Consider the following 27,722-nt stretch of genomic DNA (forward strand, 5'->3'; position numbering starts at 1 on the left):
CCGAAGGAAAAGGACTGGGAGGAGACCTCAGACCTCACGGGGCTCTCCCTGAAGGCAGGCCAGGGCGATCAGACATCACCTGGGAGATTGCAGTGGATAAGGAGGGCAAAGAGTGGGGGATTCCGACTAAACGGACATCAGAATTCCTGCAGCAACTGGACGATACAGAAAACAACGTAGCAGTCCGAGAGACAGGCCTGGCCACCGAAAGGGCCAGAGAACGCCTCGGAACGCACGGCGCGACGCCCGTTTCCGGCGCCAGGAGGGACGAATTTGCGCAGGGCTTCCGGGGCGGGGCCAGCCGGGAGCGGAAGTTCCCGGGCTCTGCGCGCGGTCCAGTGGCGTTGGCGCGGGCGCCGGGTGCGGGCACAGGTCCGCCGGGTGGGCAGCGGGACGCGGCGAGCGCGCCGGGCCCGGCCCCGCAGCCATGAACCTGGAGCGGCTGCGGAAGCGTGTCCGGCAGTACCTGGACCAGGTGGGGCCGGCCGGGGACGCGGGCCGGGGTCTGGAGACGCGGGTCCTGGCGGCGCGCGGCCCTGCCGCCCTGGGCTTTGGTTCGGGCCGGAGCCCTGGAGGGGCGTCGAGCGCCGGCCTTCTGCGGCCGGCCGGCCGGGGAGCGCGGGGCGCCGGGCGTCTCCGCGAGCCCGGCACGTGTCGGCGCCCCCGAGCCCGGCCCGGCCCGGTCCGGCCAGTTCAGTACACGCTTCGTACTGAGCGCAAGTCGAGGGGTGGCCTGTGAACTTCGCTAGTAAATAGAAAACGTTCAAAGCTTGGTTGTCCTTCTTATTTGGGAAGTTTAAGTGAATAATGATAAAGACAAACTTCTAGTGTCAAAATCAGTACTTTAAAAAGTTCGTGTTAACTACACCTTCTCTCCCTGCCCTTCGCTTGAATGAGCATCAGTGTTTAAGCAAAGACGTATTTCCGGAATCAACAGCATCCCTTTACTCTACGATGTCGCCTAGTCTTTGTAAAATGTATGTGGTCCCAATAAATTGGAAACCAAGATGGGGACAGAAAAGCGTGTTCAGTGTGAACTGTTAGGAGCGGAATGTGAAATATTGTTGCTGGTTGTTTGCAACATTCAGAACGCTGTATTGGTTTGCCGTAAGTCAGATGAGTTAAACAAATTCTTCCGGAGCACTTTTCTCCTGGCTCTGGGTGAGGAAGGGGACAGCCTGCTTTCAGCCTTCCAGGCACTAAGGTTGGGCAGATCTGTGACCCTCCCAGAGTATCCCTCCTCGCACATTGATTGGCAGCAGAGTTCCTGGTTTGCATCTAGGAGGCCTGAGGCAAAGACTGAGAACCTTGCTAGTGATCACTTTAATTAGCCACTTCCTTAAATACCTGCTGATGTACTTTTGCAGAGTATTAATTTTTTTTAAAAATCCGCCTTCTTAAACTGTATGTCAGCACTTACAATAATATATATATATTTTTTTGTACCACTGAACTAAGACTCACCTGGGATAGAAGATAGAGATATGATTGATACTACACGTTAAAAAAATACTGTATTGAGATATTGGTTTGTTATATAGTGTTAAAGCCTTCTGGTAATACTAGCTATCTGTGTAAAACTGTTGAAAGAACAGGGCAATTATTGCTTTTTCTTTTTATGATGCAGCAACAGTATCAGAGTGCTCTGTTTTGGGCAGATAAAGTAGCTTCACTCTCTCATGGTAAGTGACAAATTCTATTTTTTCTGATTTCTCTATCCTGAACTTTCTACTTTACCTGCACCTCTGACCGTTTATGTGATCTTCCCTCCAGAGGACCCCCAGGACATTTACTGGTTGGCTCAGTGTCTTTACCTGACAGCCCAGTATCACCGGGCGGCTCATGCACTTCGGTCTCGGAAACTGGACAAAGTAAGTGAGTGCAAAGGTGTTAAAAGCTTTCCAAAGGTGTTAAAAGTGTTGTTAGGCTAGTATTTTAGGTATATGTACTTTGTATGTGAAAATACTTTGAAGAATATTTTAAAGGATTCAATTTCTCTTATGAAATGCAAAGAGAAATTTCTTGTGTATGTTTCTTTTTGGTCTCTGCATGAGGCATGCGGAAGCTTAGTTCCCTGAACAGCGATGGCACCCATGTCCCTTGCATTGGAATCGCCAGGAAAGTCAAAGAGAAATGTTCTTATTCCTAACCTCAGGTCACTTTGTTTTTCCCTCCTGCCTCCCCCTACCCCCCATCTAATCACTAAGTTTTGACAACACTGCTTTCTAAATGGCTCTGAAAGTATGGGCTGTTCCTTTCTGTCTGATTATCATTGCACATCAGGCCTGTAATTTGTCCGTCTGTTGTTTTAGCCTCTCTTTTTTGTTTAGTAACATCTTTCCCACACCCCTTTCCTTGTCTCCAGTTCATCCTTTAAACTCTCAGGGTGGTCTTCCTAAGACAGATCTGATTACATCGCTCACAGTACCACTCAGCGCTTTCTCAGTGCTTTCCCAGTACCTACAGGATTCCCTTGTGGCTCAGCTGGTAAAGAATCCACCTGCAGTGCAGGAGACCTGAGTTCAATCCCTGGGTTGGGAAGATTCTCCTGGAGAAGGGAAAGGCTACCCACTCCAGTATTCTTGCCTAGAGGATTCCATGGACTACAGTCCATGGGGTCACAAAGAGTTGGACATGACTGAGAGACTTTAACTCATGAAGGCAGATGCATTCATGGACCGCCCCCGCGCCACCCCCCCCCCCCCCCCGCCCCAACCAGGTGTTTTGTGATTTCTCTCCAGTTGTCATAGAGCCACCAGCACTGTCAGTGCGTGGAGTGTGTGTCCAGTCATGCTCACTGCTTGCGGCTCCTGAGATGTGTGACAGCTACTCAGACTCAGTGCTGGGATGCTGACCAACTCCCAAGTTACCTTCTCCCCCTGGAGGTGTTTCTGTATTCAACTGGCTAGTATTTTTTTATGCGATTCTTCCATAGCTTATGAAGGAAACTATGTGCTGTATTATGTCTCCCCTGTTACAACCTCCTTGAGGCAGGTCCTTATTCTGTTTTGAATCCGTCGTGCTTGGCAAACAGTAGGTTCATGATGAATATGAGCTAAAAAGACCTTTCTCTGTGGGAGTAAAAGAGGAATCATGAGAATAACTTTGGTCTCTTTTTTGTTACAGTTTTCTTTTTGATGGAAGATGCATGTTATCTTGATCACTTTTTTGATAGATTAATTTCTTTTTTAGTTGTATGAAGCATGTCGCTACCTTGCAGCTAGATGCCATGTAAGTATGCTCTCGTTATTTGGTAAAGGTTTAATGCTGTGAATCTTTGTATCCCTCACATGAGTGTGAGAATTCAGTAAACCGATTCTCCATTTACTAAAAGCTGATGTGCATGAAGAAAATTCTACTTTAAATTTAAGTAATGAGTGGGTACAATATTCATTGCCTTCTAAAATCTACAGTGACTCTGTGTGTCTAGTATCAGAAGTCGTAAGTGATGAAGGCTGTTTCTGTTTTCTACACAGTTTGCTGCGAAAGAATATCAGCAGGCTCTTGATATTCTTGACATGGAGGAGCCGATCAACAAACGGCTGTTTGAGAAATGTTTGAAGGATGAAAGTGGCTTGAAAGACCCCTCCAGTGACTGGGAAATGTCACAGTCCTCAGTAAGTAATACAGTAAGAAGCTTCAGTGATATCAGGAAGAATTGCCCACAGGAGAGGGCAAATATAAATCACCTTCTTTTACTTCCGTATAATCATCTTAAAATAATTGGGTTGCCAACTTACTTGATTTTCCCAACCCCAAAAGATTTTAAGACATTTCTGAGCCATCAGTTAGAAGTTGTAATTGTGTCCTCAGATGCTTGAATCTGAAATAGGCAGGCTTAAGCTCTTTCTCCTCACCTTTGATGTTTTAAATTCCTTCCCACTTTTCCCTTCTTAACTGTGTTTTGACAGTGTTTTGTAGGTCCCCCAAGAAACCTTGCTTATCTTAGATGTTTCTTTCCAGGAAGTGGTTTGATGTTACTATTTGTGTTATTTTCTGTATTTCAGTTTGTGTACTGCATACCTGCCTGAAATTGCAAATTCCTGCTGGCAGAGATTATATAATGTAATGTAATAGCCAGATTGCTAATCTGGACTGTTACTCTTTTTTAAACAACTTTCTTGAAATGTAATTCACATAACATGCAGTTCATTCTTCAGAAGTGCATAGTACATTGGTTTTTAGTATATTTACTGAGCTGTGCAATCCTTACCATAATAAATTTGAGAACTTGTTTTTTAAATTTCAGCAAGAGACCCTATATCACTTAGCTGTTAGCCACCAATTCCTTCATATCCCAGTTACTCTCTGTAACATATCTATGCAGGAACTTGGTTACTCCGCTCTTCACCATATAATGGTAGGAATACTAATCATTCTTTGTTTTTTTATTTTTGAAGAAACACATTATTTTTTGTGTGAGGAAATGCATTTATGAGCGAGTTGAGGATCATTACTTTTGGACCTCTTAACATTAACTGCTAAGAGATGCATGATTTATTTTTAATGCAGTGTTTATTTTACTGAGTTTATATTCTTAGTGACTCACAGATCCTGCATAGGTCTGAGATTCCGCCTAAGATCCTCTGCTGCTTTCGGACTGTGGTTTTGTGACGACCCTCCTGCATCCCGTGACCAGTTAGTGGCCTCTCTGCATGCGTGCGTGCTCAGGCGCTCGGTCGTGTCCTGCTCTTTTGCGACCCTGTGGACTGCAGCCCGTCAGGCTTCTCTGTCCAGGGAATTTTCCAGGCACGATTCCTGGAGTGGGTTGCTGTTTCCTTCTCCGGGGGATCTTCCTCACCCCGTCTCCTGCACTGGCAGACAGCTTCTTTAAGCCACCTGAGAAGCCTAAGGGCATCTCTGGACAACCTTTAAGCTCACTTATTTGTTTTTTGAGGTTCAGAATCTGGAACATAAATCTGGTTTCTCCATCCTTTTTCTATTGGTAGTAGTGAGGTGGCTGCTGTGTGAGCTGCTTACCGTGTGCTGGCTCCGGATGGTACCACCTCCGACCCTTACGGCGCCTGTGAGTTAGATGAGGAGGGGGACTGAGGCGTGAGCAGCTGGAGCATGGTCCAGGCCCCCCTGGGAGCCTCACAGCTGGGACTGGAGCTCGCCTCTCTCCGGTTCCCGAAGCCAGGCCCCGACCCCGTGCTGCATCGCTCCTGGTTTTCTGGTGCTCCCTAAGGGTCGTCCCTGAGACACGCCTGTCAGACGGTCTTCACGTTTACTGAGTGTGTGTGTGCTCTGTGTGCTGAGTTATTGCCCTCTCTGAGGCAGAGCAAGTACGAGCACAGTAGCAGTGATGATGACCGAGTTGTAAAGGTTTGTTGGAGTGAGGGGGCCCAGGGAGGGTGGATGGCAGAAGGCTTGCTTCGTTTTTACGTGTCTATTAACGTATATTGTGTCTGGCACTGAGATGGAGTGAATCCTTCTAGATGTTAAAAGAAAAAGTCTTCGGCTTCGGACAGTATATGATTTTTGATCAAAATTACTTTCAGTCGTACTAACTTAGTATGTGACTTATTTTCCCAACAGATAAAGAGTTCCATTTGCCTTTTACGAGGAAAAATCTATGATGCTCTAGACAACCGAACCCTCGCTACCTATAGCTATAAAGAAGCTTTGAAGCTTGACGTGTATTGCTTTGAAGCATTTGATCTGTTAACGTCCCACCATATGTTGACAGCCCAAGAAGGTTTGGATACCCAGGTGTTTTTATGTTTAGCACAATTAATATTGTTTTTTTTTTTCTGAAATTTATAGACTCCATAGCAGGCTATGTGCAGGTTTTAAGTAAGCCTGTTCACTTCCCACACGTCTTCAGACGTGAAGCAGGTACTACAGGAAACTAAGAGCCAGGCAACGAGAACCGTGCAAGAGCTGCGCGGCCCTTCGGGCAAATCGAGTCTCCCTCAAACGCGAGAGCCACCCCAGCCTCAGCACGACTGCAGAGCCCAGTCTTGTGAGGCGCTTCTCGCAGTCAGTCTCTTGATGACTTGAGGTTCTGTAAGAATTCAGGGTCTGATTCAGTGATTCCCAGCATGGCTGCACTTTAAACCCTGAGGAGTTTGACGAGTAATCAGTGTGCAGGTCCTGACTCCTGACCAGTCAAGTCAGCATCTGTGGTGGGACTCTGGCATCAAGACGGCTCTGAGGTGACGCGCGTGCTGAGAGCCATTGACCGAGCGTGTGGCCAGGGGTGCGAGGCGCCTGAAGGAGAGCGGCAGAGAGGGTGGGGGTGTGTTAACGGACTCAGACGTGTTGTGGCCCAGTGAGTTCTCAGCCCATGGTGCCTGAAGGACAGAGGCAGAGAGGGTGGGGACGTGTTGGACTCAGACGCATTCTGGCCTAATGAGTTCTCAGCCCGAGGCGCCTGAAGGAGAGAGGCGCAGAGGGTGGGGATGTGTTAACGGACTCAGACTGTTTTGGCCTCATGAGTTCTCAGCCCATGGTTTTGTCCCCTGGAGGATGTTTGCCAGTGTCTGGGGAGAGTCTTGTCTCAGCTTGGGGGCAGGTCCGGGTGGGGGTTGGAGGTTGCCTGTGGAACCTAGTGGGTGGAGGGCAAAGGACAGCCAGCACGGCGGACATTGTCCCCGCAGAGTCCGTGGTGCTGCGGCTGGGGCGGCTCTCGCGTCTGAGGGAGACTCGAGCTGCCCGAAGGCCCGCGCAGCTCTTGCGCGGCTCTCACCGCCTGGCCCTTAGTTTCCTGCAGCACATTTGATCTCGCCATTTTCTTTTGAGCTCTGTGTGCGTAGACCAAGCATCATAGAAGAAGAATTTTTGTTGCTGATTTTTGTCACCATAATTACTGAGGATGTTCTTTTTTTTGTTGATATTTTTTAGAAAAAGAACTTCTTGAATCACTACCTCTTAGCAAGCTCTGCACTGAAGAACAGGATTTGCTACGATTTCTGTTTGAGAACAAGTTGAAAAAGGTAAGTTAAAATACCAAGTTAGTGTTTGCTTTATATAAGTATCGTATTTCTTTCTTTAAATTTGCTCTCTATTCTTTTATGGGTTAAGAATTTAAACATTAATTTTTATTAGTTTAGCACATTTGCAGGAATACACATAGGCTATTTTAAATAATATGATTCCTAACAAAGGTTTCAAAAATATGTCTTTCTCCCAGGAACAACTCTTACTTTTAAAAGATGAAAGTGTCAGATAATGGGATGATGTTGTGTGAAAAAGAGGGTTTTTTTCTTATGCTTCCTATACTTCTACTTTGTAAAATACTTCCTACCACGGAATTCTGTGATAGAAGTGAGAAGAGAGTCAGATTCGTGAAAGGAGCGTTGGTAGTGCTTGAAGCTGGAAGTTTGAGAGTGTCGCACCTGCTGTGCGTTAGACGTTGGAGCACTCGAGTCAGGCTGAGCACGCCTTCGGTGCTTGCCACTGAGCTGTGTCTGTGTTCCTCTTTTTCAGTATAATAAGCCTAGTGAGACTGTCATCCCTGAGTCTGTGGATGGTTTGCAGGAGAATCTGGATGTGGTCGTGTCTTTAGCTGAAAGACATTATTATAACTGTGATTTTAAAATGTGCTACAAGCTGACTTCTGTGTAAGTACATCCACTTACTTCTGTGCAGGAACATAGAGTAAAGCGTGCTTTACAGGAGCATGGTGTGGGACATGCTTTCTGAATAATGTCAGCTGATGGGTGAGCCTTTGCAGAGTACAGAGCGGGCATTGCCTCAGGAGAGCAGTCTGCAGACAGAGGCCTGCGCACATTTGTTGCTTCGTGTCATTAACTCTGGAGTGTCCGTGTCCCTCCCCAGTGATAATTTGCAAGTTTGGGAATCCCATCCTGGCACGTGCTTTACAAAGCCCATTCTTCGTTGCAGTGGAGACGAGTAAGATGCCACAGGGACTGAGTGTCAGGCTCACCTGCCAGGCCGCCTCCCCCACCGGCAGCTCTGTGTACATAGTGCACGTTTGTCTCTGGGCTTGCTTAAAACCCTTGAGTTCACAAAGATCTTAATTGACAAGGAGGATTCATTTAATATTTCATACTGTTTTTGATCCTTCTAAATAATTAGACCACTTAAATTATATCTGTTAAAGTAAATGTTTATAGTGATGTTTATATTTAGTACTTCTGAATAAATCAGGATTTTCACTTTCTTTTATAATCTAATCATTGCCTTAACTAAGAAAGTCTGAGGATAATGGAGTTAAGAAACTAACTGTGTATTATAACCCACAGTGTTGTGTGCAGTGTGGGAATGACTGCTTAAGTAAACATAACTAATTGTGATGAGCGCTGTTGCATGCTGTTGGTACCCACATACATAATGTGCTGCCTTGACTTTCAGAGTGATGGAGAAAGATCCTTTCCATGCAAATTGCTTACCTGTGCATATAGGAACACTTGTAGAGCTGAATAAAGCAAATGGTAAGGCTGTTTTGAAACTAAGAATTCTCATGACAGAAGTGTTCTGTAGCTGGGGTTTATCTCTCGAGTCCTGGGCAGTTGCAGGTGCAGGTGACAGCTGGGGGAAGACGCGCTCGTCAGACTGACCAGCGGTCTGTCTTGTCACTGCAGCAGGACACGCTTCCTTTATCCCTAGTTTCCGCTTCCTTTTTTAAATGTAGTTTGTGTTCCAAGATGTCATAACTTTATAGTGTTGGGTGGCAGTTTGCCTTTTTCTTTTTTTTTGTAAAATCCATAAACGGCAAGAGTCAGTAACTTTAGAAATTGTAAAGAGGCAGAGTTTTAATGTTTTCCATATTTTAACATTTCAGAAACATTTAGTGTTTGGACCGTATTTGCCCTTAAATCTTTTAAGCTGGATAGTCAGCTCTGTCGAGAAGGGCAGCCGGGCACCCCGGCTGTAGGCCTGCTGCTCTGAGTGCCGTCCGCGGGCCTGCAGCACCGCGCCTCCTGCAGGGTTGCCGGGGGTGCAGGCTCCCCAGCCGCCCTGGTCTTTGTGTCACTCAGGAGGAGCTCACCTTGCCGATGTGATAGACTGGAGAGCGTGGTCAGCCGACCTGACTGCGGGTGGTTGGGGTGGTCTGTAACAGGCCCCTGGAGTAGGAGCCGTGGGCTCTCAGACAGGCGAGGCCACTGCAGCAACCCCAGCGCTGGAGCGCTCTGCCGTGTGCTGCTCGCCCAGGCCTCCAGGCCCCGAGTGCTGCCTGCCCCTCAGTACCAGGCGTGGGGTGAGGAGCAAGTGGCGGCCGCAGCGACTGCTCGAGGGGCTTCTGTGTTGCACCAGGTAAATGAAGTTTGTGTCTAGGAAGAAAGAAAAGTATAAAATCACTGCTGCGAGAACACAGTGTATGTGATTGTAAAGAGTTGTAACTGGGGGAAACTCATCTTAAAATTCATTTGCTATGAGTAATTTTATTTTATTTTCTTTTTCTCTAATGTAGAACTTTTCTATCTTTCTCATAAATTGGTGGATTTATATCCTAGTAATCCTGTAAGTAAATATAAACTTTTTTCCTTATTTTTTTCTTACCTAAACTGTAAGAAAATACTTAACTAGTGTTTAGACAGAGGCTAAATTTAAGTTGATACAGATGTTTTAATTTAAGTTGTTGGAGCAGACTCTTCTAATGGTTATGATCATTAGAAGCAGTGTTCACGTTTTCAAATCACAAAAGTATTTTTTTAGTGTATAACTTAATCTTTACTTGTTTATGATTATAGGAATACTATATGCTTATCTAAAAATATTTAACATACAGGAAAATTAAATACTAAAAGTGAAAGTCATATCTCTCATAAGCAGTGTTAATACCTGCATGGTACTCTTCCCGTTGCATGTGTGATAACTTACTGAATTAGGCACTGAGTGAGTCACTGTGTCTTCCAAACTGCCGTGGGTCAGAACGAAACATAGAGTTGGAAATGGAATCAGAAGCCATGTGCTCAAAGGCGAAAGCCAGGAGCCAGAGTCTGGGTCTCTGAGAAGAGCCTGCAGCCCGTGTGGGAGCCGCTCGTAAAGTGGAGAAGCCAGTGTGGGAGGAGGCAGCTGGCGAGGTGGAGTCCGCAGACCCACGCTGGGGCCTCGCGCTTCCGATGCTGCGGGAGCAGGGCGGGGGCACCTGGAGCGGCAGCTGGCGCGTCTGGCCTCTCTGCACCCAGGCCCTTCAGTACGCAGCCTGTGCAGAGAAGGCTCTGTCCTGACCTGAGTGTGTGATGATTCCCAGTGCTAGGCTCCGTGCCTCTGGTCATGGTGCATTCTAACCTTTCTAGGTGTCTTGGTTTGCAGTGGGATGCTACTATCTCATGGTCGGTCATAAAAACGAGCATGCCAGAAGATACCTCAGGTACGGACTCGCTGTCTCCGCCCTCTGTCGTGAACCTGCGGGAAGTAGTTTCTTCGTCACCTGCGTCAATACAGAGACTTGTACTTTAAAAGCAGTATGAAAGAAGGGGTTTTCTTCAGAGTTCATTCCGTTGTTTCCATTTTGTTCCCTGCTCTTTATAAGATGCTGTAGGGGGAGGGGAGATAAAAGTCGTCAGTGGTATAGACCTTGTCTTCAGGGGCTTATGATGTATTTAGATTTTTATTTATAAATGAGAATAAATAGGAATAGGGAATAATATGAAATATTTTGGGAGCTTGTTATTTACAGAGATAGTTTTAACCTCTTACTATGAGGGCTTTTTTTAATAACTGTGAAATTACGTGAAGCTGTGTGAGGTCAGGGTCACTAGATGTGACTGTGAAGCACATTCCTGGGGCCTTCCCTGCTGGCCCAGTGGGTAAGGCTCTGCTTCCATGGCAGGGCACAGGTTCAGCGCGTGGTGTGGGAACTAAGGTCGCACACGCCACGCCGTGCAGCCTAAGTAAATAAATAAACAAGTACTTAAACTCAGAATGCTTGGCAAAGTGAACAGGTTTCCGTAAGGATCTGCTGTGGCATTAGCTTGAGGAGCTCCATGCAGCCCAGTCCAGCTGCCTAACCAGTGTTACTCAATTACTCTAGTACAGGAAAACCTCTAGTAATGCCTGTGACTTCCTCCATGCGAACGGAATAGAAGACGGATCTGTGGTAAAGTTCATAAACTTTGGACCCAGCCTTGATTTCTAGACCCCATGCTGCCACTTACTAGCTATGATTCCTTGGGAGAGTTCATTCCTCTGATCCTGCCTCTCCTGTGAAATGGGGAGTGATGTATCTGTATGCCAGGATTGTTAAGAAGATGAGATGACAGGAGAGGGCCCTGCACTAAGGGGAAAATGAGGGCGAGCGCTCTGTTTGAGTGCTGAGCACTTTAGGAACACGTGCTTGTGTTTTTGGGAGCAGGATGATTTGTGTTATAGAAGTTCTCTTGGGCTGTGCTGCTTTGATTAACTGTGCTTATTCAGTGACGAATTCTATGTGAAACAGGGACCATCTGGGTAAAAGAAATCTTAGAAAATAAAATGCTAAGAAAGTGGGAATCTCACCCTTTATATTTTTCATGCTTTGTGATATGCTGTCTTTATTCCTAATTGTGGCTCACCTAGTTGAAGACTGTAAAACTATGTAGTCCTGTCCATCGAACCAGCATGAGTCTCCAAGTCATCTGTAGGGTGTCACTTAATCTTTCCAGCCTCGATATACTTACCCTCAAAACACAGATAACCCTGAAAGTTATCAGGGTTAGATGGTCCATACGAGGCATGAAGCAGGCCTTCATTAAAAGGATCCTGCTGCCGCTGGTTTTCTCCTCCACTTTGAAATGAAGCTCCTAGGTCAGGTAATGTTTGTAAAGTCTATGCAGAAAGCTAATGGGTTCTACTATATACCTAGGAAGTTGTGGACCTGTCCTAAAATTGCTTAAAATTTTGCTTGTACTATTAAGCATTATTTTATTTCAAGTGAATTAACACAGTGTTACATTAGTGTTTAATGCATTGACAGCTCATTCATTGACATAATTCTGATGTCCTTGAAATAGTCAAGTTACATAAAATTAACCTAACAACTTGAAACATTACACATGTGAATGAAATTTCCTCTTTCAGCAAAGCTACGACGCTGGAGAAGACCTACGGGCCAGCATGGATCGCGTACGGGCATTCGTTCGCAGTCGAGAGTGAGCATGACCAGGCGATGGCTGCGTACTTCACTGCAGCGCAGCTGATGAAAGGGTGCGCGGGACAGGCTGATGCAGCCAGTGGGGTTTCGTCATCACCGTCTCGGCCACTGGCTTGCTAAAGCGTAGTGTGTCTCGTTAGTAGCTTATGCTTGTGAAGTAGCTAGGCGGGTGAGGGAGGAAAGCTGGCATGACTGCCGAGTAGTTTACCCTGACCAGCACAGAGGGGAGCTCACACGCCCGCTGAGGGAGGAGGAGGGCGGAGCTGTCTCGCGCTGGTACAGCAGTGGCAGGGGCCATGAGCAGGGAGGCTGCTTGTGTCCTGCTTCTGTGCAGAAGGTGTTTGTGTGGCTTCTTTCGTGATTCAGGCTCAGCACTGAGCCTGCCAGTGCTGTGAGCGCGTGTCCGTGGTAAATGCCTTGGTGCTACCTGAGCCCTGACAGCGTGCTGCTTTGCGGAGCAGAGCGCTGCTGTGCTTCCTGCTGGCTCTTCTCAGGCTGGTGCTCCTCTCTCCTTGCCCTGTTCTCTCGTGCCGGCTGCTGCTGCTGACCACAGCTGTACCTCTGGTGGGCAGGCGGTGGGCCTGCCAGGGTGCCTGCTGGTCTTGGCCAGTTACGCACCTCCCGAGAAACAGGAGCAACAGCAACGCTTAGGCCTAGGCTGACTGAGGAGTAATGAAGGAAATCCTAGTTACAGACGGGGATCAGTCTGACACGCAGAAAGCACTCCGTGAAGGTTAGCTGCCTTTCCTTGCTTGCTTGACTTGCGTTTGTTAGGGTTGGTTTACTGGCACTCAGTTCTGCGTCCGTATTGTTTAGGGTCCCAGCTTTTTTAAGTGTGTTACATTTTCTGTGTGTGACTTTGATATCTAAGTAGCTGTCCGTGAAACTATTATAAAGGACACAGTTCCCTAAGAATCCTAGTCTTTCAGGCTGCCATAACAGAACACAGACAGTGGTTTAAACCAGAGGAGTCCGGTTTCTCCCCTCTCGGAGGCTGGCCGGCCGACTTGGTTCCTGGTGAGGGCTCTCGTCCTGGCCTTCAGGCGGCTGCCTTCTCGCTGTGTCCTCATAGGGAGCTCGCTCTGCCGTCCCTCGTAGGGTACTAGCCCTGCTGTGTTGGGGCCCCACCTTTACACCCTCCTCTGATCTTTACTATTTCCTCATAGGCCCTCTCTCTGAGTGTAGTCACGGGGGGCCAGCATGGGGCCTAAGGTATGGGTTTGGGAGGAGACATACATTCAGTCCATAAGTCCATGATCCTGACATGACTGGTACAGTCCTCCAGATTACAGCTGTTCAACCAGTTGTTGACCCACCTAGATGGTCCCTGTACCCAGTCCATCCTGTTCACCAAGACTGCGAGCTGCTCTCCAGTGCCTTGCTGGAGCTTGGCTCAGTGTCCGCAGGCGCCCCTAAGCTGTCAGTCTGGTGAACTGCAGCGAATAGCAGCTCACTGTGGGTGGTTTCTTCAGACCAGATGCTGGAGTCTGCTAGGTTTACTTTGCTCTTCTGGGTGCTCACAGACCAGAACAGTTATTACTAGCAAGTAACAGTTACTTCTTAGCTACTAGTCAAGAGTCGAAACCAATACTTAATTATATGATTAACACTTGTAATGCTTCCCAGTCGAGCACTTTTCTAATTAAAATTTCACATTACCTCATCAGGATAAACATCATTTTCCGCTCCGTTTTACTTCCTCATCAGAATAGCTTTGTATTCCCTTAGCTTACTCTGTGTTTGGTTAATTGTTTGAAATTGCATACATCTGTTAAAATTTTCTTTATGACTTTTTGAGCCATTGGTTGTTTAAGAGTGTGTTGTATAATTACCAGGTATTTGTGAATTTCCAAGATTTCCTTCAGTTATTTCTAGTTTAACTCCAATGTGATTGAAGATCGTACTCTGTGATTTCAGTGTTTTGGGTCTCTTGAGGTTCCTTGCAACCTAGCGCGTCTGTCCCGGAGGACACTGATAGCAGCCTTCCCGTGCTCTGGAGCCCCATCCCCGCCAGCGCGGTGCTCGCCGCCCCCGGTCCCGCTGTCCCCAGGTCCCGCCGCCCCTGGGTCCCAACCGGCCACAGTGTTGTTCATGGCCTCTGTTTTTGTTTCACCTCGTGATTTCATTCACGATCGCAAGTGAGTGTGGGTTTCCCCTTGTCACAAGTGGAGTGTTCTGTGAAACCTTTAATAAGCTGAAGTCGTGGAACGCTTCTTTCCCATAAAAGGATATACCCTCTTCGTATTTCCGTTGGTTAGCCAAAACAGGTGGGTCTTTCATGCCCATGAAGTGGCGTAAAGCATGTTTTCAAACAGCAGCTGATTTCCTTAATGAAGTCTCCAACTGTTCCTGTTGAATTGTCTTTTTCCCTCCAATTCTGGCAGTTTTTACTACTAGCTTTGGGGTCTCTACTGTTAGATTCTTGATGGATTTAGCCTTTTATCTTTGTAAAACATCCTCAGTTGTTTCTGGTAACAGATTTTGTCTGAGTTTATCTAACGTTTACTGTAGCCATTCCTGCTTATTTTGGTTGTTATCTGCATGGTGTATCTCTTTCAGTCTTTCAGTTTCAACTTGAGTCTTTTGAATCTAAAGTGTGTCACTTGTAGACAACAAATCGTTGGAACATGGTTTTATTATTGATTTTGCCAATTTCTTGCTTTTTGTTGGCATTTTATCCATTTGTGTATAATATAATTAGTAATAAGGTAGGGTTTATGCTTGGCATTTTGCTGTTTTTTTGATGTTATATCTTTTTTCCTTCTGTTTCTCCTTACTGCCCTTTCTTTGATTAGATACTTTGTAATTACCATTTTAATTCCCTGTTTTTTTTCATATAGTACATTTTTTGAGGTTTTCAGTCCTTATCTTGGGGGGTTACAGTTAACATCTTAAACAGTCTACTTTGGATTAATACTGACTACTGACTAGAGTACTTTGCAACACTAACAGCCAGTTCTCTGATTCTCCAGACACCTGTGGAGTCCTACAAGTCAGTTCAGTTCTCACGCTGGTCCTGGGTCACTTGTCCTTCTGACTGACTGGCTGTAAATCTGGGGTTCCCGCAGCTCCTCCTCGGGTCTGATTATTTGCCGGAATGACTGACAGAATCCAGGAAAGTGTTCTGTTTATCATAAATGATACAGCTCAGGAAGAACCAAGCGGAAGAGAAGGGCAGTGCAGGGCCCGTGGGTGGGAGTGCACGCAGCCTCCAGCTGTCTCGGGACCGTGCTACGTTCACCAGCTTGGAAGCTCTTGGGGTCTCGCGGTCAGGAGTGTTTCCAGAGTTCAGCCTTCAGCCTCCCTACCAGGAGGTCTGTGCGTGGGGCTGAACGTTCCAGTCCTCTCAGCACCCGGCCTCCTGGTGACCAGCCTCGCCCTGAGTCCCCGTTAATGTAAACTGGGTGTAATCAGGAGGGGCTTGTTGTACATGACAAAGGACACACGTCTCACTGAGGAACTCCCCAGGCTTCTAGGCGGTCTGTGCCGGCATCAGGGACAAAACCAAATGTGTTTCTTACTTTATGACACCAACTTAATTTCAGGAGGTCAAGTTCAGGAAGAGCTGCAAACAGAAATATGTTTATACTGCCTTGTCCTTAGCTCTGTGGTTGTCTTGTCCAAATTGTTTCTCCCTGTGGATTTGAGTTACTGTCTAAGTGTCTCTGTTTCAGCGTGAGGACCCCCATTAGTGTTTCTGGTTGGGCAGATCTGCAAATACTGTCTTGTCCTTAGCTCTGCGGTGGTTTTGTCCAAATTGTTTCTCCCTTTGACTTTGAGTTACTGTCTAAGCGTCTTTGTTTCAGCCTGAGGACCCCCATCAGCATTTCTGGTTGGGCCGATCTGTTGTTTCAGCCTGAGGACCCCCGTCAGCGTTTCTGGTTGGGCCGATGTGTTGTTTCAGCCTGAGGACCCCCGTCAGCGTTTCTGGTTGGGCCGATGTGTTGTTTCAGCCTGAGGACCCCCGTCAGCGTTTCTGGTTGGGCCGATGTGTTGTTTCAGCCTGAGGACCCCCGTCAGCGTTTCTGGTTGGGCCGATGTGTTGTTTCAGCCTGAGGACCCCCGTCAGCATTTCTGGTTGGGCCGATCTGTAAACCGCAGACTCTTGGTTATCCGTCGTTGTAGTGACTTCAGTGTGCGATGCTGTTTCTCAAAGAAGCTGTGAGACGGAGACCAGGGATATATGTTCTTTGTTACATTGAGCTTTTTTTCCTGTTTCAAGTTCTCTTCATTTGTTCCTGTGAATTTGAGATACTATCTGGTGTCACTTTCTTACTCCAGGACCCCTTACTTCCTCACTCCAAGATAGTATCCAGTGTCACTTGCTTATTCCAGGACACACTGCTTCCTCACTCCACAGCCCCTCACTCCGCGTGCCCTTAACCTGGTGTCTCCTGCTTGCTCCCGGGCTCATGATTTCTCCCTGCAAGGCGCTCTTGGTGTTGCACGCTTCTCCTCAGTCAGTCGGGTGTGCTTCCTTGCTCCGGGGCAGCTGTGCTCCCGTCACCTCATTTGTGCTGTTATAGTGGTAAACGTTACATTTCTGTATGCGTGAGACCTGTCAGTCAAGAGAAGAAAGATGAAATGTCATCACCTTTATTGGCACTCTGTTTTTTACGTGGACGTGAATCACTGTCTGGGGTTAGTAGTTGCCTGATACTTCCTGCGGGTCTGTGTGTAGAGGCTCTTGGTGGCACATCTGTAGGCAGCACGGCTGTAACTTCAGTCGTGACTCTGGAGTGGAGCCCGGGCGGTCAGCGCTCACTGACATTGTCTGACCATCTTCAGGGGAGGGCCCTCTTACTGTGACCACGGTCTGACAGCATGGAGAGATGAAGTTCAAGTGAATTAGCTCCTCTGCCTCAGAGGCTGTGAGAATGGAATATGAGAACCGATGCAGGGAAGTCCCCTCGAGGGCGGGGCTGGTTCCATAGTGGGAGGGGGCACTGAGCATAGCCGTGAGGGGTCTGTGTTGCTGAGTCAGTGACAGGAAGACCGTCTTGGCTGGGGGCATGGAGGCAAACACCTGGGGCCTGCCCTTCTGCTTCACAAGGGTTTCATTTGTGTCTTTTTCTGTAGAGTAGTGGCTCCAAGGTTAAACCGTCTGCCTGGAATGCAGGAGACCCGGGCTCCATCCCTGGGTGGGGAAGATCCCCTGGAGAAGGAAATGGCAACCCCCTCCAGTACTCTTGCCTGGAGAATCCCATGGAGGGAGGAGCCTGGTAGGCTACAGTCCATGGGGTCGCAAAGAGTTGGACACGACTGAGCGACTTCACTTTCACTTTCAATGGAAAATAAGGGTAAATAGGTTGCTGTTAGATTCTAGAAGTGGCAGCTGATTATTCTAAAAGCTTATTAGATATTCATTAAATATTAGTAAATGAAGTGTTAGAAAAAAGCTAAGTGCTCTTTTTGGTATGTTAAGTAATTTTGTAGACAGGGTTTGAAAATATGAATTTTAAAGTTTTGAGTGTTGACTATGTGAACTTTTCCAATACTTTTAGGTGTCACTTGCCAATGCTTTATATCGGATTAGAATACGGATTGACCAATAACTCAAAACTGGCCGAAAGATTCTTTGGCCAAGCTCTAAGCGTCGCGCCAGAAGACCCTTTTGTTATGCACGAGGTCGGAGTGGTTGCATTTCAGAATGGAGAGTGAGTACCAGCGGGAGCCCTTCTGTTCCTTTCTGTAAACAGAGCGAAGCCTTGATCGCTAGAGTTTAACCTTAAGTGGCCAGTGACTCTTGATTGATGTCTTATTTTAGAAGGAGGTGGACAGTTAAAAAGAAATAGCAGTTTTTAAAAATACTAAACCTGGGTTTTGGTCCCCTTCACTGTGGGCTGGCACAAGCTCTTAGGTCCAGGCCTGGACACTACAGGGTGGCCTGGAGGCACTGCAGAATCCCTTGTCATCTCTTTGTTGACCAGGAATTGGATTCATACATTTGATAAAGATTTCTCACAATTTTGAAACAAAAATGTTTCCCTTTCAGTTACCAGTTAATCCAAAAGCTAACCAGTTAGAGTGGCCCAGCCTCTGAGTTTCCTGGTCAGTGGCTGAGGCTTGCTGTCACCCTGGATGTTCACAGAGCAGGCAGTTCAGTATCACACCGAAAGAACTGCCTGTGACCCTTTGCACTAAACCATGCGTGCGTTTTAAACCAGTAAATTAGCACCAGTGTAGTGTTCTTTGTGGCACTGGTGTGTATTCTAAAAACTGGGTTATCTAGTCTTTACGAGTATGGAGCCTTTTAAAATAACGTATAGTAATAATTTCATTCAGTCACTTTAGTTGGAGTCTATTTTAGGCCCCTCTGCCGTCCCCCTCCGCCTTGTGCTTTTCTTGGTTGGTTCACAGTTTAAAACGACCCCCAAGCAGAGTGCCGGAGTGCTGCTTGCACCCAGAGTGCAGGAAGGCCGAGATGTGCCTTGGGCAGAGTGGCGGGTTAGACAGGCTCTGTGCAGGCAGCAGTCACAGCGCTTTTGCTGTGGGTTAGGGTTAATGAATCAACAATATACATTAAGTGAGACGGTGCCAAACTGAGGCGTGTGGGAAGCAGGTACTTTGAACAGCTGGTGAGCCTGCGAGCAGAGGGGCATGGTCTTTCCACTGGGAGCGGTGGTTCGGTGTTGGCTAAAGTGCCGTTCAGAGTCTTTGTAGAGCCCGATTACTCAGAATAATGAGAATATGCTGTATCTCCCAAGTATTGAGCTCTTGTGAAGGTAACGCCATAGAAGTAATCATTTGTCTCACTTGAATTAAAAAAAAACTAATTACAGATGTTTATGACATTTTTACTGTTAGTAGAAGATAATTCAAATATTTTTAAAATGTTTATATGTGTCAATTTTGAATAAACTACAACTTTTCCCCTCCCCTCTATTTTAGATGGAAAACAGCAGAAAAATGGTTTCTCGATGCTTTGGAAAAAATTAAAGCAATTGGGAATGAGGTATTCTATATAATATCTGTAAATACATACACACTCATAAGTATGTTTAGTATTGAATGAAGAAAATAGTATTTGTTTTGCCTAGTATGTATTAGCCTAATATTTATCATAGCAAATGTTTGTTAGTATTTGACTTACCATGGTACGTGGTGAAAAATGAGTGTGAGAGGGCAGTTGGCTATCTGCTTCTTTGGAGGCTCTAGTTTTGGTCTGTGGGCGTAATCGGAATGCATTTGATGATGGTTCCAGTAGGGAGAGTACGTGAGGATCCTGGAAGGGGGTGCGCACTGTCCTGTCTGACTTGTCCTTTCTTTCTGATGGATGGGTGCCTGTAGCAGCAGGTTCCATTTCTGCAGGAACAGGGCCAGGTGTAATTAAAATTAGACCTATTGTTCTTCCCTACCTGGTATTTAAGATCTGTCTAGATCTGTAACCAGGCTCTGGTTCCTGAAAGACGCGTGAGTTTGTGCTTCCAGCTCTCTTGGATGTGCTGAACACTGATACTGTATTGAATGTGGCAGCCGTGGGCCCCGGGCACTTGCGTAGGTCAGGTTTGCATGTCGTTGCTCTTTGTGTCCTGATTCTTCTTATTCACACCCATGTTGTCGTATTCTGTGCTGTTACCACTTCCCATGTCATTCTGTTCCGGCCCACAGGAACACTTAGCCACAGCACGCATCTTCCTCAGCTGTCAGTTTCTCTTTACTGAGGAGACAGACGGAGCTCCCCTGGGTTCCCTGCCCGGTGACAGCTTACTTGTCCCTGGAGACACAGCTTTGCTTACTTTGGCCTCTTGTCACATGAGCTTAAACTTCTGTGTTCCGTGCGTCTGCACGTCTGTATATGAGCGGGTCGTCCCCAGTCCAGTCTCGGGTGGTCTGGAGGATGCATGTGTTTCTGCTGACACAGGGCTGCACTTACGACTTTGCCCGTTCTCAAAGGGTTGAACACCTCAGGATCTTGCCTCTCAGGCCGGAGCAGTGCATTGGCATCACTTGGGAGCTTGTTGGAAGCGCAGAACCTTGTGTCTGTCGAACCAGAGTCTGCAGTGTTAGCAAGACTTCCAGGCGATTCTCATGCGCAGAGAAGCTTGAGATGCGCTGTTGCAAAGCACAGTTGAAACTGAAACTAGAACTTCGATGATTTGAAGGCACTTTGGGTTCTTACAGACGTTTAAAGAAATGGTTTAAATGTAAAAGCACAATACTATCAAACTTTCCAAGTCCCCATTACAAAGTTACACGAGGAGGCAAAGACACTGTGTGACTTGGTTGCAGATGTCAGAGTAGCCGCAAGAGAGCAGTTTGTGCCTAAGAATCATAGAGGGTTTGTTTCTTTCACGTGGGCAGTGCCTCCCAGAGCTGGGCTCAGGGGAGTTAAGAGGGTGTGGTCAGGTCTGCGGATTCATTTGGTCCTGCCTCACGGCTGCCGGTCAGCTGTGTCCTGAGCTCTGAGCTGGTAGGCGCCTGAGAACTGGCTCGGTGCTGACCGCTCTGAGATCAGTGCAGATGTAAACTGGCGGGAACAACGCCGTGCACAGGAAGGGCCGCGGCGGAGGAAACGCAGGGACCTACACAGACTCCAGTGCCCTTGCCTGGAGAACCCCGCGGACGGAGGAGCTTGGTGGGCTACAGTCCACGGGTCGCAGAGAGTCGGACACGACTGAGCGACTTCACTGTCACACAGGCTTGTGGGTGGGTCAGGACAGCCTTCTGGGTTCAAGGAAACGCACTTCAGTTCTAAAGGGTGGACGGTTAGCCAGGCAGAAGTAGGGAGCAGGGCATTTCAGGCATTGCAAAGGGAATGTGCGAAACTTCAGTGTTGCTTGGGTTTTGAGTTCACAGAGAACATCAAGAAACAGGGCAGGAGGGCGAAATGTGGGTCTCCAGGGGCCTTGAAAGGACGTGAGAGTTTGCAGCTCGTCTTGAGATGGTGGAGGGACAGGAGCAGCTCTCATATGGGAGGCGTGGTCAGACAAGACTTGTCAGTGGTGGGGGTGGAGCTCTGTGAGGAGTCTGATAAGCAGGTGGTTCCTGGAGGGGTTGGGTCGGGGATGGCATGGACGTGTGTGGGGCACTCAGAGGGGTGATGTTATTGAGCTGAGCTGACAGGAGAGAGGATGACGTTAGCATGTGACTTGTTGGATTTGAAGTGCTTGTGAGATTTCTAAGTGGACACATGTCCTAGGCAGATGGAGAATTCTGGGCTGGAGGTACAGAATTTGAGCATCTTTAGGCATAGATGGGCTCTTTGACAAAATTGTGCTAATAAAATGAACCTCAGAAAGTGTCCTCCAGTGGGAAGGATGGAGAAGCCCCTAACCCTGGCTCAGTGCTGTGGAAGCACCAGGGATCCCCGCAGACAAGTGAGGTCCTGCCGTGCGGGTGGGCAGCGTGGCGCCGCTTGTGAGTCGCGGTCTGCTGTGCTTCGTTTTAGGTGACAGTCGACAAATGGGAACCTCTGTTGAACAACTTGGGCCATGTCTGCAGAAAACTTAAGTAAGTGAAGTAAAGCATTTTTCAGAAATTTTCTTTGTGACTAAAATTTTACTTAACCTTGTGTAGCTATTGCCATAGTTTTTTTTTCTATTTCCATAATTTTGAGATCCTTTAGTTTCCTTGTACTTGGTTCTTCAGATATAGCAAGCAACAGAAGAAATGTTTTTATTACCTTTGTTAGTATAATTTTATTTTAGAAGTATATTGAGAATAATAATTACTTCTGTTTTCTTGGATTAAAAATGTTCAGTGTTAAAATTATTTTAGAGGAATTAGGACAGCAGGGCCGAATTGAAGCCGTACTCGCGCCTAACCCGCTGCTCTCCGCTAGATGCCGGTTTCACAGGGTGATGACTGGTGTGGTATTAGGTGACAGCTGAAAGAGAGACTGTCTGGTTAGTTTCAAGTTTGATGACCTTGAAGTTACTCAAAGTTTAGCAGGTTTTTCAGGATATCTTGCAGTCTTTACTATGCATGACGAACTGCAGCGTCTCCCAAACATCATCGTGCATGAAACCTTTTTTCAGCAGGGTTTCTACAGAGCAGGTATTCTAGAAAATTGGGGGGATGCTGCTCCAGGTGGCTCCTGGCAAAACCGTTTAGTCCCTGAACCACCCCTGGCTGGGAGGCTTGCCTGCACCCAGTAGAAGCCTTGCTGCGTGAGGGGCCAGGCCCAAGAGCCAAGGATGGGATTCAGCTGGTAGCCCTGTGGGCCTGTCTGCACTCGGCTGGAAGACACACTGAGGTGGATACACAGTAGATGTGAAGGGAGTTGCTGTGTAGACTGTGACTCTGATATAGGAAGGTGTCTCTGTGTGTGCCCGTCCGGGAAGACCCGCCGCACTCACTGACTGCTCCTCTCTTCCTGTTCCCCCTTCTCATAGGAAGTATGCTGAGGCCTTGGACTACCACCGGCAGGCCCTGGTGTTAATCCCTCAGAACGCGTCCACCTACTCCGCCATCGGCTATATTCACAGTCTGATGGGCAACTTTGAGAACGCTGTGGACTATTTCCACACCGTACGTCTTTTGTTTGTAGCAAGAACTTTAAATCTGGTTGAGAGTTACCACTTGTTTGAAACATCTTTTCTAGGCAATATTTTCTTACTTGAGAGAAGTGCAGTTTAAAATGTACGTTTTGAAATTCTTCAGGCAACCTTGCATTTGACTCTTCTTTGCAGAGAAAAGTGTGTGAGTTGTCTTACAGTTCTCAGATGTGAGCCTTACCTGAGTATCTGTCAGCGCAGCTGAGCCGGGTGCATGTCTAGGGAGCTCTTTGGGAACTCCAGTCTTTATGACTTAAAACTAACTGCCCATACATGAGCAGAACTGCTGCGCTCGTCATTGGGACAGGCTCTCTCCGTAATTCACATGCGGTATTTCATCAAGCCTAAGCCACCGCTAATCAGAAAGCAAATGACTGTATCAGAACTTACGCTGCCATTCAAACTTTAGTTCTTTCCTGTCACTTTGGTTTTTTTGTTTGCTTAGAAAAAGTGCTCTTTTGGACATAATAGGGCATAGATTCTTGTCAGGGAGCACTCTACTATCTACATAACAGAAGATATAAGTGAAATTGTTAGGGTATTCAGTTCTTCACATTCAGAGTTTGGTTCTTCTAAGTCACTTTTGTACCAAGTGATCAATATTCCTGTTTTCCCAAAACTGTGTCCACATGCCGGTACACGTACCCCACTCAGGCTTTTCCCAGCTAGCGGCATTGACTCTGCCAGAAAGTGTGCCAGAACGTTTTTGGATAATGCCCACAACTCAGTGCCTCCTTTGGGCGTTCTTCAGGTGGTGTGTGGTCTGGTCTGTACTACTGATGTGGCCGCCAGGCCCACACTGCTGGCACAGGCGTGCTCACCCAGTGAGACCAGCTGACAGCAGTAATAAGCCACCTGTTGAGAGACTTCCAAAGTTCAGATGCTAGAATTTGAAAAAATGTGGGTCTTCAAATTGATGAAATAACTGTATTTGGAGAAAGAGATAAAATGTGAGAAAATACGACATTTCAAAGTTAAATTAGTGAATGATAGATTTATAACTGATTTGCAAGGGTTGGTTAGAGATTTCAGGGAAGATGAATTCCTGAAGTACCACTGAGATGACCAGATACTTGTTGAGCAGGCAGGAGTGTGGACTAAGCAAGTTTTCTAGTTTTTGTGACCTTTCAAATGTCTGTATTTGAGTGTTACATAATTTGTTTCTTTTCTATGTTTTAATTAATACAGAGGGCTTCATGGGCTTTTTAAGAATCCTTCTGGAGGGCAGCCTTTCAGACGTAGAAGATAGAATAGTGTAATGACACTCTACGTGCCCATCCCCCAGCTTTAGCAGTTATCAGATGATAGCCACTCATGTTGTCTGTTTCCCCACTGACAACCTCCCTTCACTGCTATCCTGAGTTCCCTGGAATATTTAGAAATGAGATCCATGGCAATGCTTAAAGCCGGTCAGAAAGAAACTGATTTTCTTGTAGTAACCAGGCTGAATCTTTTCTGCAGGCCCTTGGTCTTAGGCGAGATGACACATTTTCTGTTACAATGCTTGGCCATTGCATTGAAATGTACATTGGTGATTCTGAAGCTTATATTGGTAAGATTATAATTACTCTGATTGATGTCATAGTCCATATTTTAGGTCTTTGTATATCTCTGTTTAGGTGTCTCAGATTCTCGTGTAAAGTTCTAAGTTTATTTGTCTGATCATTCTTGCTATAGTAGTATCAAGAAACTCCATTTATTTCAACGGAAAGCATGTGGAGATTAATGAGTCATGGCTTCCCTAGTGGCTCAGAGGGTAAAGTGTCTGCCTGCAATGTGGGAGACCTGGGTTCAGTCCCTGGTTTGGGAAGAGCCCCAACCCAGGAGAAGGAAATGGCAGCCCACTCCAGTATTCTTGCCTGGAAAATCCCGTGGACGGAGGAGCCTGGTGGGCTGCAGTCCATGGGGTTGCAGAGTTGGACATGACTGAGTGACTTGACTTTCACTTTCTATGTATCCATTCACTGTAAAGTCAAGTATTTGCTATGTGCAAAATATCATTTTAGAATATGGGTGATAATATAAGAATCAATCTGTTTGCATAACTGAAAAAATCTTGAGAGATTTTTCTAATAAGTAAATGCTTTACTGTTTTACAATGCAGAGTATAGCATGTTAATCTTGGCACTTCAGTGGACTGTTAAATTGGCTTATGTTCACATTTCAACGCTATGTAATTTTTTAAATTTTTATAAATGATTAGCAAGTCATAAGGTAAGTTGGTATGGAGTTGTTGGAAAAGACCCTGATGCTGGGAAAAATTGAGGGCAAGAGGAGAAGGGGGTGACAGAGGATGAGATGCTTGGATGGCATCACTTACTCAACGGACATGAGTTTGGGGAAACTCAGGGAAATAGTGATGGACAGAGAAGCCTGGCATGCTTCAGTTCATGGATCACAAAGAGTTGGACATGACTTGGTGAGTGAACAGCAGCAAGAACTGCAAAGGTGAGTTGGTGTGGAGTTGTGCTCCTTAGTCAGGAATGTTGTAAAAGAGTAGGCCTCAATACAGTTAAACACGTGAGGGCGCACAGGCAGGTTAGAGACCAAGAGAGGTCCTTACAGCGCAGAGACTCACCAGGGAGCTCGTCCAGAACTTTCAGCGCAGAGACTCACCGGGGAGCTCGTCCAGAACTTTAGCACAGAGACTCACCAAGCTTCTCGTCCAGAACTTTCAGCACAGAGACTCACTGGGGAGCTCGTCCAGAATTTCCAGCGCAGAGACTTACCACGCTGCTCCTCCAGAATTTACAGCGCAGACTCACCAAGGATCTTGTCCAGAATTTACAGTACAGAGACTCACTGGGGAGCTCGTCCAGAATACAAACAGTCCTGCACATGACCCTACAGTAAAAAAAAGCGCCATCAAAAATGTGCAAAGTGCTTGAACAGGAGTTTCACCACAGAGGATATTGAGAGAATTACAAGTAAATGGAGGTGCTCAGTACATTACTTATCAGGAAAGTGAATAAAGGCCATGATGAGGTATCACTATAAACCTGCCAGAGTGGCTAAAAGAAACAAATACTGATAGTGCCTGGGGTTGGCAATGGCGCAGAGCAGCTGGGACTCTCACATGTTGTTACTGCTGGATTGTAAATAGGGCAGACTCTTTGGAAAACTGTTTAACAGCACGTCTGCTGAAGTTAAACAGGCCTCTTGTTGCCCAGTGCGCTGCTCTGGCCAGCAAAGGCGTGCTGTTTCCCACAGCCCTGCAGGTGACTTGTGTGCTGGGCTTTCGCTTGGCAGGGCTGACGGGCTAAGATGGTGTCACGCACAGGGGAACCTCACTGACAGGGCTGGGCCCCTCCGTGGCTCTTTACCCCAGGCTTCCTTATAGCATGGTGGTCTCGGGGCCTGAGGGAGAAGAACGAAAGTTTCAGGGCCCCCTGAAGGCTACAGTTTGCACAAAACCATTTCTGTCACATTCTTTTCATCACAATGAGTCATGGGTTCAATCCCTGATCCAGGAAGGTCTCCCATGCCACGGAGCCCCTAAGCCCGTTTGCAACGACCGAGGTGGTGCTCTAGCAGAGCTCAGGAGATGCAGCGACGTAAGCCTGCGCTCCCGGAGCCCGCGGCCCGCCACAGGAGAAGCCGCTGTAGTGAGAGGCACGCCCTGCACAGCGGAGAGGAACCTGTGCATCAGCGAGGACCCAGCACAGCCCAGACCAAGTGTGCGAATGGGGTGGCCGGAAAAGTGTCGGGGGCCCGCTGCTAGGGTGGGCGCTTGCCTGCCCTCATAGAGGCCTTACAAAAGGAGACTTCTAAGCTGGCTCGTCACACAGTATCTTACTGTACATGTTAGGTTACATCCGGGCGCACAGCATAATGAGGTAATACTGCACTGCAAAGTCACCACCACAGTAGGTCTAGTTCACGTCTGTCACGACACAGAAAACCTTTTTTCTTGAGATGAGAACTTACAAGGTACACTCTCAGCAACTTTTGAATATGTAAAACGGTATTATTAACTGTAATTGTATGTGCTGTTTTTATCTTCAGTAGTAGACTTGCCTGTTATCTGTCAAGACATCTGTTACTGAAAGCTATTGGTTTGAAGTCTGTAAAACTGTCATCTTGTTCACGTCGGAGTAGCTGAGCCTGTGCTAAGACACTTCAGTTGTGTCCGACTCTTCGTGACCCCGCAGAGCAGCCTGCCAGGCTCCTCTGTCCATGGGGTTTTCCAGGCAAGAGTACTGGCGTGGGCTGCCATTTCCTCCTCCAGGGGATCTTCCCCACCCAGGGACTGAGCCAGCGTCTCTTAGTTCCCTTGCGTCGGCAGGCAGAGTCTTTACCCGCAGTGCCGCCTGGGAGGCCCTGGTAGAGCTGGGCCTCTCCGTGGCCCATCCATTCTTCTCACGGTTTTGATTTGTGGAAAATCGGTGTGTTTCTCTGTGCCTGAGACTCGTGACTCTACTCGGGCGAAGTGCCAGCCAGGATTCTCCACCTGCAGCTGCTGAGGAGGTCCTGCCCACAGGCTCCGGTTGGTGCTGACTCCCTTTGCGGGTAGGAGCTGAGCCTGCCTGTGCTTCTGGGAGCCTTCCCCATAGTCTCCCTTCATCGTAAAGGCCCACGGGGCAGAGAGACATGGCAACGTTTCCGTTAGCTATGCACGTGCTCTTACAAGGACTTGTGACCCAAATGATAGAGCAGTGTTATGTGTTGCTGGAAATGACAAATGGGATTTTCTGTTCTGTTCTTACTGTGGTGTGTCTGTCTTTTTAGGAGCAGACATCAAAGACAAACTAAAATGTTACGATTTCGATGTGCATACAATGAAGACATTAAAAAACATTATTTCACCTCCGTGGGATTTCAGGGAATTTGAAGTAGAAAAACAGACTGTGGAAGAAGCAGGGCTTGCACCACTAGAAACCTCAAGGAAAACCCCAGATTCCAGACCTTCCTTGGAAGAAACCTTTGAAATTGAAATGAACGAAAGTGACATGATGTTAGAGACGTCTATGTCGGACCACAGCACATGATTCCAGACTGGGCTCAGTTCCCCGTTGTCTTAGAGTAAGTCTGCTTCCTCTCATCCTTGTCTTAAACATTTCCAATTTCTCGACGTGCATCCAGACCCCACCTCTGCATTTAGGAATGGATACTTGCCTTAAGAGATTGGATCGCACACTTTTGCAACAGATGTTTCTGAATATACAGAATAGTAATGCAAA

The 27,722-nt window shown here is 47.0% G+C and overlaps 1 protein-coding gene across 2 annotated transcripts; it reads left to right on the forward strand.

The window, feature by feature from the left end:
- Positions 1-369: 369 nt before the first annotated feature.
- CDC16 (cell division cycle 16) lies at positions 370-27,722 on the forward strand. 2 transcript variants are annotated; one of them, XM_068984423.1, is made up of 18 exons: positions 370-475; positions 1,628-1,682; positions 1,774-1,871; positions 3,193-3,231; positions 3,477-3,617; positions 5,539-5,698; positions 6,847-6,938; positions 7,432-7,565; positions 8,320-8,399; positions 9,380-9,429; positions 10,209-10,282; positions 11,971-12,096; positions 17,548-17,700; positions 18,935-18,998; positions 21,435-21,496; positions 22,381-22,516; positions 24,004-24,094; positions 27,271-27,722. In XM_068984423.1, the coding sequence occupies exons 1-18, from the start codon at positions 428-430 to the stop codon at positions 27,528-27,530; spliced, it is 1,863 nt and encodes a 620-aa protein (XP_068840524.1). In that variant the 5' UTR covers positions 370-427; the 3' UTR covers positions 27,531-27,722. The 2 variants fall into 2 exon arrangements, with proteins under 2 accessions (XP_068840524.1, XP_068840525.1); XM_068984424.1 differs by lacking the exon at positions 17,548-17,700.

The sequence above is a fragment of the Capricornis sumatraensis genome, chromosome 12 (assembly GCF_032405125.1).
Source record: "Capricornis sumatraensis isolate serow.1 chromosome 12, serow.2, whole genome shotgun sequence".
Lineage (NCBI taxonomy): Eukaryota > Metazoa > Chordata > Mammalia > Artiodactyla > Bovidae > Capricornis > Capricornis sumatraensis.

Coding starts and splice junctions, on each gene's coding strand:
- CDC16 (XM_068984423.1), top strand. CDS start 428: ATGAACCTGGAGCGGCTGCGGAAGCGTGTCCGGCAGTACCTGGACCAG. Junction 1,872..3,192: donor GGTCTCGGAAACTGGACAAA/GTAAGTGAGTGC, acceptor TTTCTTTTTTAG/TTGTATGAAGCATGTCGCTA. Junction 3,618..5,538: donor GGGAAATGTCACAGTCCTCA/GTAAGTAATACA, acceptor TTTTCCCAACAG/ATAAAGAGTTCCATTTGCCT.